The following is a 17012-nucleotide window of genomic DNA, read 5'->3' as shown; positions in this document are numbered from 1 at the left end:
AGGATGTACAGGAAACACAAATGAACGCTTAGCAGATGGCTTTCTAATGTCGCTCATAGAACAAATGACCACCGAGTGACATGGGAGCAGTTAGTGTGGGCTAGCTACAGACAATGTGTTCCAGTGTTTGTGTCTTTGTGTGTGTGTCTTTGAGTGTGTCATTGAGTGTGTCTTTGACATGTGTCTTTGTTGTGTGTCTGTGTGAGGACAGTAGAGCGTCATCACCAGTAGGTTCACAAGCACAAACCAAACCACACTATAGCGATAATATGACAAGCTCATTGTGATGATGTTCAGTTTAGATTCATACTGCCAGGGACTATTTTGCCAGGACTCAAAAATTGCCATATTTCTTTTTATCCAGATACTGTCAAATTCGGAATATAATTTGCGACTTTTTCCTTAAGCTTTCAACCCTGCGGCTTATACAATGATGCGGTTCATTTATGTATTTTTTATAACGACCGCCCGGGCGCCTGGGCAGTAATGTCATGTCCAGCATGGTCGCCGTGGCGACCGGCTGGCCCCGCCCCCTTGGCACCGGATGTAGCAGATTTTCTAATTTGCGTGTGTGCTTCTTAAAGGCGGGTTTTGGGGATTGCCGGTGGCGGGTTCATTGCATTACTTTGCATTATTCTGTTCTGTTTGACTTGAGGAAACCTGTACTTGCCCGTTCTGAGTAAAAGCCTGTTTTGTGAGTATTCCTAGTCTGAGTTCCTGTTTGCCTGTAAGCCTGTTTTTTTTCTGTCCCTGAGTGTTGGACGACTTTTATTTCCTTAATAAAAGTAACTGATCGTTAACACGAATGAGTTCACCCTTCCTGCCTCCTGCCTCCGATCTGGTCCGGTCTCGTGACAAGTAAAGGGTAAAGTGAGACAAATCGAATACATTTGTCGAGGAAGACGCAAGTTTAATGTGACTTTAATTTTATATATAATTAATATATTACTTTTCCTTATGTTCTCTGTCCTTTTAATTTGTTTTACTTGCAAGGAGAATAACTCCAATTTTGGTACACTTGTATAATAAAAATAAAGGCCATCCATCCCTCCATCCATCCATCCATCCATCCATCCATCCATCCATCCATCCATCCATCCATCCATCCATCCATCCATCCATCCATCCATCCCAGCAGTCTATTCAATAAAGTCTTGCTAGAATAAGTAGCTTTAAAACAAAAATAACAAAACCCAAGTGAATAAATATTGACATATTTATTTAGGTTTTTTGTTTTTGTTTGTTTAACCGAAAATAACCGTACCATACACATATAGCAGTAGGCATAGTGCGTACTCGTAATTGGATCCAGGTCTTTACTCTAAAACTGAATAATTGAGAACACACAGCCCAAACTAATAAAACCCCCGTGAATTATGCATGCTGCTACCCTATGACTGCAGGGAATCAATAAAAAGAAATGGTAATTTACGAACGGTGTGACTGTAAACACAGAAGAGAGCGAAGGTGCATCTTGACCCACTTGTTACAATTAGCGTGTCTTCATGCTGTGGATGGCGTTTTTACCTGAGGCAGCCGGTAGCGTTTCGCAGCACCTGGGAAGTATGAAGCTGGAGCTTGCGGTCGTCATGGTGATTTGGGGAAGAGTCCCAGTTGGAGTGAGGGATGATTACACTGTTGGTCAGCACAGCCAGCGCGTCCTGGATAATCGGCATTTTGAGAGTGTCGCAGGACGACAGGTTCCACAACACTCCTGCGCAGAAAGCAATATTCATTTAGTTGCTGGAAAGAGGAAAGAAAGCTTAAGGGTGGCAAACAGTACATAATTTGATACATTACATTAACAAAGCCCAGAAAATCATTGGCTGCTCTCTGCCCAGTCTGACGCAACATTATAAAAGACTCCTCTCACCCCGGCCAACAATGCTTTGACCAGTTGTCCTATAGTAGGCATTACAGGTCCCTTAAAATAAGAAGCTCAGAGGCAATTTATTCCCCCAGCACTTCCCAAAAACGCGCACAAGACTCTGATAAATCCATATCTTTGCCTTTGTCAAGAAAAATGCATACTTATATGTTTTTTATCGACTTATTTTGGAATTTGGTGATGCTAAATGTTATTTTTCACTGCACTATTGTCACACCTTGTAAACATTTTTGCCTATTTTTATAGTCTTTTTCATGGGTTTTCCTTGGACTGTCAAGTCTAATCTGGTAGACAAAGTTCATTACATTGTTATCAAAAAAATTAAAGACAATTCCAATTCTGCATATTGAGGACATCTCCAAAAAGATAGTGTTTCAAGGTCCTATCCAAATTACAGCCTGTGGTCTATTTGTGGCCCACATGATTGTTTTTCAGGGGCCCGCAGCAAATAACCAAAGTTATATTATGCTCCCCAAAACCCTGAAATACAAATGGATTTTTAAAATGTTTTAAACAATCAAAACCTAAGAACCTACACTAATTTTATAGAAAAATAAGTCTGTTTGCATTCTAAAAACCAACCAACCAACAAACAACCCGACAAACAAAATATAACACCAAAAACAATTATAACCAACACAAAAACCTGCAGCAAACTACTTCACCCAGAACAAGACAAAACAACTACATTATAATCAGCAAAAAACAAAAAATACAACCCAAAAAAACATGAAAACTAAAGCTGCTAACCCAACAATAAAAATAAAAAGATATGACAGAAAAATCGGATTTTTTAAATGTATTATGTATTTTTGATGTGTTTAATGTTTTGCAGTTTGATCACTAAATTTTACTAAATGAAAACAAAATGCAAATAAGTTAGTTATTTAATATGGAATATACAACTAAAAGGGAAGGTGTGTATTATTTAGTGAACCTTAGTGATGAAAAAAAAATAATTCATAAAAAAAACTCATTTAATAATAATTAAAAATACATACATTTCTACCGTAAATAAATGTGCATTTGCTCTTTCAAAAACAACATACAAACTGACTAAAAAATGGAAATAACAGCACACAAAACAATAACCAAATCCTGAAGCAAGATATAAAAACACCACACAAAAAAAATCTGAAAACATCCAAACAACAACCCAAAAATCATGATTAAATAAAACCAAAACCAAAAATGAAAAGCTCTCAAATAAAAGTAAAAAACATAAAAAATTTAAAACAAAATTAAAAAAAAAACACATAACCCTCAGCTCCTAGTCAAAAATCCCCCTTCCCAACCCGGATAAAACAAAAAACCCGAAACAACAAAATTAGTAAAGCTCTAAACCATAAAACAATAACCTCAAAAACGAATAATTATTTGATAATTGATACCCATAAAACCCATTAATTCACTTTCCAGCAATTTGTCCTCAAAAGGGTCATGGGAGTGCTGAAACCCATCCAAGCTGTCTCTAGCCAATGGGCAGGGGACACACTAAACTGGTTGCCAGCTGGTTCTCAGCCAGTCAAAGTCGCCAAAGGCCATTAACAACCATCCACAGGCGTATTCATACCCAGGGAAAGTTTGGACCTGCCAGTCAAGCTCAAACTCCAAAAAGAAATAGACAGTAACACAAACATAAAGGCGCAAAAACCCAAAATCCCAACACCAAAATCTAAAAAAGTCAAATGAAAATCCCTAAACCAACACAACAAAAATACCACTACAACAAAATCCAAAAATCAAAACTCCAAACTAAATCAAAACAAAAATCAATGCTGGAACTCATAACATTAAACCCCAAGATAAAAACCAAAACCCTGATCCCTCCAAAAAGACAACACACCAAAAGCCAAATAACAATACCCACAAATCAAAATCTAAACCAAAGTCAAACAAAAACCAGAACACAAAACCAAAACCCCAAGCTTCCACAAAACAAATACACTGAATTCTAAACACAAAAACACAAACGCAAACCACCAAACACAAAAATCCCAACCCATTAAAACCCAAATGCCAAAGCATAATCAAAAACTCAAACCGCCAAAATCCAAACACAAAAACCCCAGAGTAAAAAAAACAAGAATAAAAAAACCCCCAAAAACCTAACCCTCCCAAAGTACCACACCATCAACCCAAATCCCAAAATATATACAAAATCATAACCAAAAATCCCCCAAACCAACCATCTATACAAAAAAACAGAGCAACAAAATATCATAACCCCCCACAAGAGACTAAATATATCACAAGTGAAATTCCAAACCCCCAAAGTCCGAACATTAACCCCTAAGTTAAAAATCAAAACCAATAACCTTAACTTCAATCCACAGTGGAGAGCATCATGGCATATGGGATCACTGTGTGGTATTTTTGGAGCACGGCAGCAGACAGGAATAACGTACGGAGAGTAAACAACACAGCCAAAAAAATCACCGACTGCTCTCTGCCCAGTCTACAGGACACTGCCATTGCCAACATGATAAGACACCTCCCAATCCTGTTGCCCTCTGGTAGGCGCTACAGGTCTCTCAAATCGAGGACTAGCAGGCTCAGAGACATCGCCGCCCTAAATGAGCCCACAAAACTGTTAAGATATATTGTGACTTTTTCTTTTTTTTCTCTCTCTCTCTTTTCTTTGCGTCTAAATTTAATCGAAAAAAAATTGTAAAACAATATACCTTCTGACTTATTTTTTGTTGTTTTATAGCTCCCAAATGTTACCGCACAATTGTTACAATGCACTTTTTATTACTAGATTGAAGTGTCCTTTAAAGGTGATATATTAAATATTTTGTGTTAACAATGCCCCACTGAGTTCAAAGAGGCTTTATATATATTTCCACCGCACTATTCTGCTTTCATCTTACTTTTATCATCTGTGTTCCTGCCACGAGGCACATTAAACTTGAGTAAAGGAGAATAGGGGGATGGGGGGTATAGGTAAGTGTGGTCTCAGTTTCCTTATGTCCAGGCTGAAAATGATGAAAGTAAGAATAGGACTGTTTTTGAAACAGGCCGAAAGCTACCCAAACCCCAACAAAGATAAAAGTTTATTTGATACACAAAGCTTGACAGAGGCTGAAATGACGATTTTCGCCAGAACATGTCATCGACAATTAAAATATTTTGACGTTACATCCCCTTTAAAGTCTTTATTTTATGTTTACCATGAAGAGCCAGGCTCAAACTCGCTGCATACAATGTCGATGTCAATGATAAAAAAGAACAGTTTGGACACCATTTATGCATTGGCAACAATCTTTTGCCACTTTCAACACAGCAAATATGGCTTTTAGAATTCTTCTTCAATGTACTGTCATCTTAACATTCCAAACGCCATTACCCTTTTGGTACTCTTGCGAAAGGTCCCCGGTTCGAGACAGTGTTGAAATGTATGTTGGAATGGCTGGATTTGCCCAATACCCACCACAGGAGATTTACACAGGAAAATATGACCCTTGTGGTCAAGGGAACTAACTAACCAAACCAACCAAACCAAACCACCCCTAAAAAAGACAATAAACCAAACGAACCCCACCCAAAAACCCCAACCAACCCAACCTAACCAACCAACCTAACCAACCAACCAACCAACCAACCAACCAACCAACCAACCAACCAACCCAACCAACCTAACCAACCGACCGAACAACCCAACCAACCGAACAACCCAACCAACCAACCAACCAACCAACCAACCAACCAACCAACCAACCAACCAACCAACCAACCAACCAACCAACCAACCAGCCAGCCAGCCAACCAACCAGCCAACCAGCCAACCAACCAACCAACCAACCAACCAACAACCAACCAACCAACCAACCCAACCAACCCAACCAACCCAACCAACCAACCCAACCAACCCAACCCAACAACCCAACCCAACAACCCCATCAAACAACCCAACTAAACAAAAAACCAAAATACCCAACCAAACAACCCAACCAAACAACCCAACCAACCCACCGACCAACCAACCAACCAACCAAAAAAATGACAAAAAGGTCAGTTAAAAATGAAAGTTTGAAGTTTTTAGAGCTTATACACAAAGCCATTGCCCTTCACTGTCGATTTAATCAAAAAATATGCAACTTTTGAAATGTTACTTTTCTCGAGCCGCACTCTCTCCCCACTCCTCCGTTCCTGGCCCGCTTAGGTGACATTTGGAAGTCCGTTTTTGATGGAATTTTAAGCAGATGTGACATGAACCTCTCAGAGGTGTAGAGGGCAAAGCATTTTCTTGGTTTTTCTGTTAGGTGAAAATGTCTAAAGTTGTCAAGTAGCACCTGACACTGAAAAGGGAATTGAACAGATGTCGTTTTTAGAGAAAAACATTTTTCTGGGGGGGATTGCATATATTTTCATCTTTACCCCAGGTGCAGTATTGAAGGGGTGTCAAGCAAGTAGCCTGCGGGCGAGGCGAGGTCCGTTACGATTTTAAATCAGCCCGCGAGACGCCAAAAGAAGCACAAAAGAAAAGATAGTCGAAAAACAAGCTGCACTTTTAAAAATGTCCACTTCGTGTCGCCAAAGCAAGGTGCCACTCAGAAAGACTTTGTACTGGATTTTTTTTCTATCCTTTCTCTCTTTCTCTCTCTATTTTTCACTCTCTTAATCTCTTCTGTCTTTGTCTCTTTTGCTTATTCTCTCCCTATCCTTTTTTCCTGCCATGTTCTATCTCACTTTTCTTCACCCATTTATTTCTCTCTCTCTCTCTCTCTCTCTCTGTCTCTCTCTCTCTCTCCCTCTCTCTCTCTCTCTACCTCTCCTTTCTTTGTTCCTCTCTCTTTTGTCTCTTTTTAACACTTAATTTTTTTCTGCCTCTCAGTCTGTCGTTTTCTCTCAATTACTCAAATTCTCACTTCTTTTTTGTCTTTCCTTTTTCTCTCCCCCTCGCTCTCTCTCTGTTTCTCTCTTTGACTCTCTTTTCTGCCCTTCCGCATTTTTCACTCTCTTAATGTCTATTTATCTCTCTTTTTTCATACTGTCTTTCTCTCACTCACTCTCTCTTTTCCACTCTCTTGTTTTATCATTCTTTCTCTCTTCCTCTCTTTCTTTTTGTCTATGTCTTTCTCTTTTCTTCCTCTATCACTTTCTTTATTTTTCTTGAATCTACTAGCCCGGACCCATGAGAGTTGAGTTTGGCACAAAAATGAGTTTGACACCCTTACACTAGATGTTTGTGATGATTTGGAAACAAATTGTGTGGCTAATTGTTTACATCAGGGGTCTCACAGTTTGAGGCCCCTACCTTAATCTGTATGTTTAAATGGAGTGTATGTAATATATAGTGCCTCCTGGTGGTCGAAAAAAATAATTAATTAAAAAAACAACATTGAGTGAAAAAGAAACAAATATACACAAACTATTCAATAAACCCGCATTTTACAAATACTTGTAGGTCGAGAATTTGCTTTTATTTAGAATTTATAGCATGGGGCTCACAAAGCAAGAACTGACGTCATTGTCGACCATCTTGCTACTGAAGGTACCCACGCAAAACAAAAAACCTTGCGAAAGGCCGTGGGAAAAAAAAATCCTTATAGAGCATTTTATCTTATTAAATGTTTATCTTTTAGTACACAACAATACAGGTTACTTGTACAAGACTTGACTATAAAATAAAATACTTATATAAACCATACAACATTGTCTCGAAGCGGAACGGGACTGTCTTGAAACGGGTCGGGAAGCAGGAAGTTAGAACTCATTTGCGTAGACGATCTGTCACTTTAATTGAGTTAGAAAAGTTGTCCAACACACAAACGGACTAAAAACAAAACAAAACAGGCTCAAATGCAGGCAAAACTACAGACTAGGCATTCAACGGGATTAAACAGAACTTGCAGGAATCTCTCAGAATGTTACACCGAAGTGCAACAAAGTCCAATAAGCACAACAAGAATAAACCGGTATCAAACAGGCATGAACAAGTTTTCAACAAGGGTAAACAATGATGTGGAAAAATGGCAGTTCCAAAAGGCACGTTTAAGTACCCGTAGGAGTAATCAAGAAATGCAGGTCAGCCGGTGTCAAAGGGAGGGGCCAGCTGGGCGCCATGACAACCGTGCAGGACATGACAAACATATAACGCTGAAGCAACGTACGAACAAGTAGGGGAGCGTCTGTAAACCCGATTTTCCCCAAACTCGACAAGACCCTCGCTTCGGCAGCCCCCAAGTAAACCAAGTTAGAGACCCCCGGTTTACACGCTGATAAAACAATGTGCAGAGGCGAGAGAATGGAACAGAATGTCCCCTGAAAGAGCGCCATTGTCAATTGGCTTCAATGTGTTAGTGACAATGAAGTAATAAAAGGGGGAGGACACTCAGACAAAGTCATTCAGCCAAGAACAGATTGTGTCAAAAGTATGACACATGCTTTGTCCGATTTCCATGTTTTTCTTTTGTTCTTTTTTGTTTTGTTCTTTTATTTTAAACACAAAAGAAGCTCTAGCAATATGGCTATGACATAGAATCTCAATTGTATCACTAAGTCTGGACTATTACTGTCAGAACCGTAACAGACAGAGGACCTAGACGCGTATCGTTTTCACACAAGCTTTATTTTACGGGTATGGGGCAGTCATGCGCAGGAACACAAACACCAGAGGCAGACGAGATCGAAACCGGACAGGACAGACGGGATCGATACCGGATACTGGAGCAAGATATCAGACAAGACGGGACCAATACCGGATACACGGGCAAGATACCGGACAGGGAAGGGCAGACGGAATCGATACACAAGCAAGATACTGGACAGGGCAAGAAAGACTGGATTGATACCGGATACTGGAGCAAGATACCGGACAGGATGGGAAAGGCGGGATCGATACCGGATACTGGATCAAGATATCAGACCGGACGAGACAGACAAGATAGATACCAAATTCTGGAGACTGGAGCAAGATACCGGACACAACGAGACAGACGGGATCGATACAGGATACTGGAGACTGGAGCAAGATACCGGACAGAACGAGACAGACGTATCGATACCGGATACTGGAGACATAGGGACAACATAGTAATAATAATAACAGTAATAATGGTTTTTATTTTAAAATGTATATCCAACTCGTAGCCCTTTGGACTGATTAGTAACAAAAAGTAGCTCTCAAAAAGGTTAATAACCCCTGTTTTAGAAGGTCGGCTTATATGTGATCAAGGCTTATATGCAAGTAAACACCGTAGTGTATTTCTGGTTTCTACAGTATTGGAAAATAAACTATAGTCTGATTACTTGGTCAAAACTGATTAAATCTCAGCAAACACAATGTTCTCAAAAAATCTAAATGGAATTATTGATGCCTGTTTACATAAACTACATTTTGTGCCGTTCTAATAGTAAAAAAGGATTTATATAAAGGCAGCACGGCGGCGCAGTGGTTAGCGCTTGTGCGGCACAGTTCATGTCATGGGAACCTGTCTTGGGTTCAAATCCAGCTCCAGACTTCCTGTGCGGAGTTTGTATGTTCTCCCCGTGCTTGCGTGGGTTTCCTCCGGGCACTCCGGTTTCCTCCCACATTCCAAAAACATGCATGTCAGGTGAATTGGCCGGTCCAAATTGTCCCTAGGTGTGAATGAGCGAGTGAGTTGTCTGACCCTGTGTGCCCTGCGATTGGCCGGCAACCAGTTCAGGGTGTCCCCTGCCCACTGCCTGGAGATGGCTGGGATGGGCTCCAGCACCCCCGCGACCCTAATGAGGATGAGCGGTACGGCTAATGAGATGAGATGAGATGAGATTTATATAAAGTCTCACTTCATGAAAATATATTAATTATTACTGCTTGTAAAAAACAACTTTTAAATATTCCCGAATGAAAATAACGAGTAACATTCTGTCCCTGAATTTGTTATGCAGCGTCTTTGAAAAAAATAAATATGAAGAAAAAATAAATAAATCTGTGGATACACAAAAATTTGTCTAAAACTCACTTTAGCGAGATAATAAAAGCTAAATTAGATAAATTATTATCCATATCAGAAAACACTGCTTATGTATTGAATTATTATGTTCCTAAATCGTCTGCTCTGAAGGTTCAACAAGTAAATTAGTTTTGGAACTAATTTTGTCTAGAGATGCAATTTGACCATTAGCTGCAAAAAAAGGTTTTGTGAAATGTTTTGCTCATTCTAAATATTACTTTTATTATTTAACTAGAAATAAAGATGAATTAATGTTATATAAAAATTATTACCAGCTCGGTGGCCTTGGGGGTATGGCGCCCGCCCCGAGACTGGGAGGTTGTGGTTCAAGCTTCGGCCGAGTCATACCTAAGACTTAAACATTGGTACCCGTTGCCTCCCTGCTTGGCGTTCAGCATTAGGGGTTGGAATTGGGGAGTTGGGTCACCTAATGACTCCCAACACCTCAGTTGGGTTGAGTGAGGGGGCTGGGAATCTATATATGTACAGTATATGTAAGTCCGGGGCTAGATATGTGGGTGGGTAGTTGAGTACACTGGTAGGTAGGTAGGTAGAAAGGTAGGTTGGTATGTATGTTGGTTAGTAGGTAGCTAAATTGGTTGATAGGTAGGTGGGTGGTTCGGTAGTAAGTGGGTATGTAGGTATATAGGTAGGTAGGTGAGTGGGTGGGTGTATAGGTAGGTAGGTAGGTACGTGGCTAGGTAAGCTGGTAGGTGGGTGGTTAAGTAGATAAGTAGGTACGTGGCTAGATATGTGGTTGGGTAGTTGAGAAGATAAGTAGGTATGTGGCTAGATATGTGGTTGGGTAGTTGAGTAGATAGGTAGGTTGGTAGAAAGGTAGGTTGGTAGGTAGAGTATATTTGTTTGTACGTAGGTAAATTGGTTGGTAGATGGGTGGTTAGGTAGTTGATGTGTGGGTAGGTATATAGGTAGGTAGGTGAGTTCTTCGGTGTCTATGTAGGTAGGTGTGTGGGTCGGTGTATAGGTAGGTGGGTGGGTAGGTAGGTTAGGTAGGTAGATACATAAAGGTACATACATATATAAGATATTTGATGTATTGCTTATGAAATGAAATGAAATGAAATGATCTGCATTTATATAGCGCTTTTCAAGTCAAGACTTCCCAAAGCGCTTTACAGTGTGCTTCACATTTCCCAATAGCGGCCGTGCAGCCATGTAAGGCGCTAACCTGCTTATTGGGGGCATTAGGGGTTCAGTGTCTTGCCCAAGGACACTTCGACATGTAATACGGAGGAGCCGGGATTCGAACTGCGATCTCTCGATCCCAAGACGAGTGCTCTAGTTATTTTTCATTATTTATAACTGAACAGCAATGAAGCTTTAACTTGTGTATTTGCCACTCACAGCAGCTGATGTTTGGCCATGAAAATATCAAAAAACTCCAACAACACATTTAGGTCAGCATCCCTGCAAAGCCAAGCCCGAAGTTCCCTAAGAGGTTCTTAGGATTGGCTCTTGATTGCAATCAGTTTGCAGCCATCGAAGCATTCTTTGTAAAAGCCAAAAATAGAAGTCCCGAGCTCCGGTATTTTCTGGGACAAGGACATTTCATCTGCCATTGTGTCGTGTTGGCCCAATCCAGGTCCGACACACACTATCGCACACACATCAGCCTGCTCAAGAAACATGAATCTGTCATGCTTCACCTAGCCTACAGGGCCCTTTGGAGTATTGCAGTCAGGTGACCAATACACAATGACATCATTCCAGAATATATATGTGTGCCAGCCTGAGTGTGTGCGCCCTCCTTTATCTCTTCTTTTCTAATCCTCCTCTCTTGGCTCCAACTGGCTCCCTCCAGACACAAGACAGACAGTTTCCAAGGAGCTTGAGGGTTTCGGCGGGTGAAATGTGGGGATGATTGCATGAATTCATGAATAAATGAGAGTATGACTTGCAAGGGGGGAGCCAGGCCTGTCCGGACTCAAGTGGGCATGATTTATTAAACGGCCTTCCATTTACGTGGGAATTAGTTACCCGCAAAGTTAGAACAAAGGCAAAGATGAGAAATTAAATAGTAAATATGACAAAAATTAAACTAAAAGTAAAATGAATAAAATTGAAGTTTTTGCAGGTAGAACCACAATGAAGCCTTGATTTGATCTAAATGCAGCCCGCAAGATAATAGTTGTAAACCCCCGCCTGAATATGAAAGTTACAATTACAGTGTGTATTTTTTTACCACTAGTTGTCGCTTTATCATCTCATATTATCGAAAATGAGTGCTACAAAGTAAAAAAAAATAATACAAACTACAGATGTCACGGTTGCCCATTGCCCTTATTTAATACTGGTAACACAAGCAAGATAGGACAGACGGGATCGATACTGGCTACTGGATACAACAGCAAGATACCGGACAGACGGGATCGATACCGGATAGTGGAGACTGGAGCAAGATACCAAACAGGACGAGACAGACGAAATTGATACCGGATTCTGGAGACTGGAGCAAGGTACTGGATACACAAGCAGGATACCGGACAGAGTCAAAATACACGTCTTGTGCAGAGGTTTGTTGACGGACTGACAAGGAGTGAATGAGAGCACTGAGTGTAAACAGGAGGGAAGCCAATTAGGCAACAAGCAACAGCTGGCGCCAAACAGGCGGGCCCAAGTGAGGGCAATGGGCAACCGTGACTACAGATACTCAAAGGGATCCAAACACACCTTGTTACCTTTAGAAATAAAACATAGAAGTAGACAAAAAGAAAAAAAGCAGGGAAATAAAAAAAAGGAAAAGGAAGAAAGAAAGAAACAAGAAAAAAAAGGAAAAAAGAAACATTTTGAATGTTGACGGAGAAACTATATTAGAACTAATGGAGGTGTAGCACAGAGTCAAGACCAAGGGTTTGGGACTTTAATACAGGAAGAAAACAAACAAAGAAAATTGTTAAAAGAAAATAATTTTAAAAACTTTGAGATGGTGAAACAGCAACAAATCAAAGAATTTTGGAGCTTGAGAACGAAATAAAACCAGAACTTTTGTGAGATTAAGCCAAAATTGAGATTAAAACAGAATGTAGAGACGAGACAAAACAATTTCAAAGCTGACCTAAGAAATCCCTTTTTTTTCGTTTTCTGTGATTTTGGTCATTTTGTTGAGTCGTTTCATTTGTTTTTTGTCTATTTTTTGTTTATTTTGGATTGTTATTTGGTCTTTTATGACATTCTTTTGTCATTTGTCAGTTGTTTTTTGTTCATTTTCATACGTTCGAGTAATATATACAGTACTTTGGTACTACTTTTTAGTACTTTTTTTTAACTTTTGAGAACTTTTTCATGTTTTTTTCGTACCATTTGGTTTAGTTTAAATACTGTTTACTAGCGTTTGTTTTTTTTTCCAAAATGTTTAGTACTTTTCAGTTATTTTTCATGCCTTTTAGGAAATATTTGACATTTTTACATTTTTCTGGTACTTTTTTTTTTTGTCTTATTTATGTCGTTTTTTTGGGTGATTTAGTTTCAAGAATCATTCTTTAAACAATTTTTGGCCGTTTTGTGGTCATTTTAAGGTTGTTGTTTTTTTTTTGTCTCTTTCTCTAGCAGCAAGGGGTAGGGTAGGCAAGATAAGCCGTATTCAGAACAGTTCATGTTTACTGTTCTATTCCTGTTTAGAAAGTCAAAAAAAAAAACTTTTAATAGTCATTTCAACTGAATACAACATGTTTTTTCTTCAGTTATTTATATATATATATGTTATGAATCAAAGCGGCGCCGCCACTGAGCGGCTGCCTTTCCATCAGCTCCTCCTGTTATCTCTCACTTTTTGTGATTTATTGTTTTATTGTCTGCTTCTATCTTCAGTGTTTTTCTTCCTGTTTGACAACTAAACATTTGGATTACTTTCTATCCTATGGACATGGGTTTTAGCGCACAAAAATGCAGTTATTCGAGGATTCAACTCCTTGCCCTGAAGAATTCTCGGCTGGCGTGATGAGGGGCCTATCTTGGAAGAAGAGCCGGGGCTAGCTAAGCGGCTAGCGGTGTTATAAGTCTTCGGTACCGTCCGTAATCATGGTAAATGTGAACTCGCTACCAAATAAGACCAACGAGTGCTGGTGGAAAACATCGAAGCGAACAGGGAGCGCAGTTGCTGTGTTTTGCGGAAACGTGGCTCACGTTTAGCACCCCGGACGCTAACGTGTAGCCACCCGGAGCTACCCGGAGCTATCCGGCTTCAGCGCCGCTATACAGAGACACGAAAGCCTGCGGGAATCGGAGAGGAGGCGGACTCGTTAACACGAGGTGGTGTATCCCTGGACACAAAGAAAAGATTTCCATCTGCCGCAGGGATGTCGAACTTTTGGACTAGCGTGCGACGTCATCCACTCCGCTACAAGCACCCCTAGGGCATCATGTTAATCTGTTAATAAACAACAGGGTAGACTGCTGGAGTGTGAATTTCCCTACGGGGATGAATAATGTATCTATCTATCTATCTATCTATCTATCCATCTATCTACCCCCCTGTATTATGATTGATATTATGATGATTATTTTTTTGTCCTTTCATTCCCGATTGATTGATTTCCTGATGAATTTTTAATATACTTATTTATTTTTTCATTTCGCGACTGACTGCCAACCGGTTCAAGGTGTCCTCTGCTTACTGCCTGAAGATACCTGTGATGGGCTTCAGCACACCCGACGACCCTCGCAAGGGATAAGCGGTGCAGACAAGGTACAAATGGATGCATTTTTCATTTTATTTTGTGCTAAAAAAAAAGATATTTAAGAATATTGAAAACTTTTTAGAAAATATTTTCTCGTAAGAAACCTCATGCGACCCAACCTAGTCCGGACTGTTTTCAGCAGGCTCCAGGTAAATTGAGTTTGAGACCCCTAGTAAAATTTAGCAAAACAGTCACTCTTAACCCTCTTTGAGATAAGCAGTGCATTCAAGAGGAAAATACGTCCAAAGCTTCAGCCGGCCTTATGTCACAGTCCAGCACCTCAAGGTGAGCCTACCAGCATGGATAGCATCTCCTATTGACACCCGGAGCCTCAGCATCGACCACACTTTGATTGACAGGCCCGGAAGCCTCAACTTCCTCCTATCTCTCACGCACCGAGTGCCAGGAAGCCAATAAAGCTTGTCTAAATTTAAACTTCAGAAAGGACAGCGTGATACAGTAAAAGGTTTCCGTTCTCATTTCCCAGACCCACAAACCGCCTTAATCAAAGGGAACAAAATTCGATAAGAATGTCAACGAGTGGGAGATGAGGAGACGTCTTGGTCAAGCACAATCGATTCCATCTCTCTAACGACAATAATGAGATGATCCATCTCATGATGCTTTTCTGATGGAGTAATTAACTTTTTAACTCATTACAATATCATTTGGGAGACTTATTAGTCCTGAAGGTTGAACTTCATGAGGGGAATTTGGCCTTAAATGCAATTCTTTATGGTAATCACTCGCTGTATCACCGCTTATTTTTCACGGTTTCGCTACGTCGCGGATTTTCATCACGCATTGTATTCTGCATACTGATTGGCTAAAAAACCAAACACATTTTTTCTGCCTGTGTCTGCCTGTGTGATGATTAAGTTGCAGTCTGAGTTGTACACAGGGTTGGGTAGGGTTACTTTAACTTGATTACTTTCAATTACTTTTAGATTATTCCAATACCAAATATACTAATAAAAGACAAAAGAAACTAAATATGAATAAAATTACTCAATTTTGTGCAGGCTTGGGGAGTAACGGAATACATGGAACGGCAAAAATGATTTTGGAAAGCTGTTTGGATTTATTTTCATTTTGTTTCTGTCACATTTTATGTTAGTTTTGCCAAAGATCAAAGCCAGGAGAGAAAGCTTACCACGTGTTGTGAGTCATAATGTATTCATATTTAGTTTATTTTGTCTTTTATTAGCATATTTGCTATTGGAGTAATCCAAAAGTAGTTGAAAGTAATCAAGTTAAAGTAACCCTACTCAACCCTGGTTGTGCACGTACGTGGAACAAACTTGAACCTACACTATGTAGGTGCAAATGTTTTTCCATTTTGTGTTTCTCAAAAAGCCATCAAAGCTACACACGGCTGTGGATTGACAAAAGCAGCAAAGGCAGAGAGAGATGCTTTCTATGCTCAACAAATGTGGACTTCTCGACATGCTAAATAAGGGTAAAAGCATCTTACATCACATTTTTGTTTCTCAATGCTGGTGAAAAAATGTCATCAGGAGTAAAACACTGGATTATGTCCTGAATCATTCGTGCAATATAGCAGCAATATTTATTTTTTTAAATCATTATTGGAGAGCACAGAAGTTATTTGTGAAAGAAAAAAAAACAGTACAGTACTTTAATTTGCTAAACAAAATGTTTGAGCCAGTAGAGACAGTTTGTTCTTTGGTGTTCGATGTATAATAAAGCATTTTATAAATAAATAAGTAACGGTCTCTACTTTGCAGATTTAGACTATTGCGGGTGTTGGGATCTGGTACACCACCGTCCACCAGAGGGGGGGGGGGACTGCGCACAGGTGTGTCCTATCATCACACACCCTATCATCCCTGTCCCTATTTATTCTGACCATTCATAATGACATTTTGGATAGTACACGTCTTTGGGTGATGTCATTTCCACTCTCATTGCTAAATTTGATTTGTTTTTGGTTTCCTGTTTCAGGTTTGAACATTTTGTTAGAGGTTTTGCACTTACTGTTTTTGTTTGTTTGTTTGCTATTTTGATCCTTGCATTTCCACTGCCAGGTTTGTTTTCTTTGGTTTATGGTTTATTGTTTGGACATTTTTTAGTTTTAATGTGGTGCCCCTTTTTTAGTTTGTTACTTGGTTCCTTGCATTTTCCATTTGCAGTTTCATTCATTGTTTCTCATTTGGACTTTGTCATGTTATGATTTTGTTTGGACATGTCATGTGTTCTGTACCCCTTGTTGTTTGTTACTTTGTTCCTGGTGTTGGTAATAAATACCATCCTCATTTTAAGCACATCTGTCTCGGTTCCTGTTTCCCCTGTCCACCCCTTCAGGTCCTTTCAGGGATTACCGTCTTTTCATTTTAGTCTTCTGTTTAAACGTAAATACAGAAAAAGGTTTCATTGAAAACGGTAGACTGGTAATTATTGCAAAAGCCCAATCAGTGTCCTTTCATCCAAGATCACTTATCAAACTAGTCATGATATTGCTCTTTT

General features: G+C 39.8%; 1 protein-coding gene across 4 annotated transcripts in view; it reads right to left on the bottom strand.

Moving 5' to 3' along the window:
• Window positions 1–17012, bottom strand: part of ctnnd2a (catenin (cadherin-associated protein), delta 2a) — a 464623-nt gene that overhangs the window by 103376 nt on the left and 344235 nt on the right. For all 4 annotated transcript variants that reach the window (XM_088322042.1, XM_088322045.1, XM_088322044.1 and 1 more), the window contains exon 15: window positions 1528–1714. In XM_088322042.1, the coding sequence (XP_088178168.1) occupies window positions 1528–1714 (187 nt within the window). The remainder of the gene's footprint in view (window positions 1–1527; window positions 1715–17012) is intronic.

The sequence above is a fragment of the Urocampus carinirostris genome, chromosome 18, assembly GCF_059441175.1.
Source record: "Urocampus carinirostris isolate Australia breed hairy pipefish chromosome 18, RoL_Ucar_1.0, whole genome shotgun sequence".
NCBI classification, from domain to species: domain Eukaryota; kingdom Metazoa; phylum Chordata; class Actinopteri; order Syngnathiformes; family Syngnathidae; genus Urocampus; species Urocampus carinirostris.
Note: the sequence above shows the minus strand (reverse complement) of the source record. Positions and strands in the feature narration are given on the sequence as shown.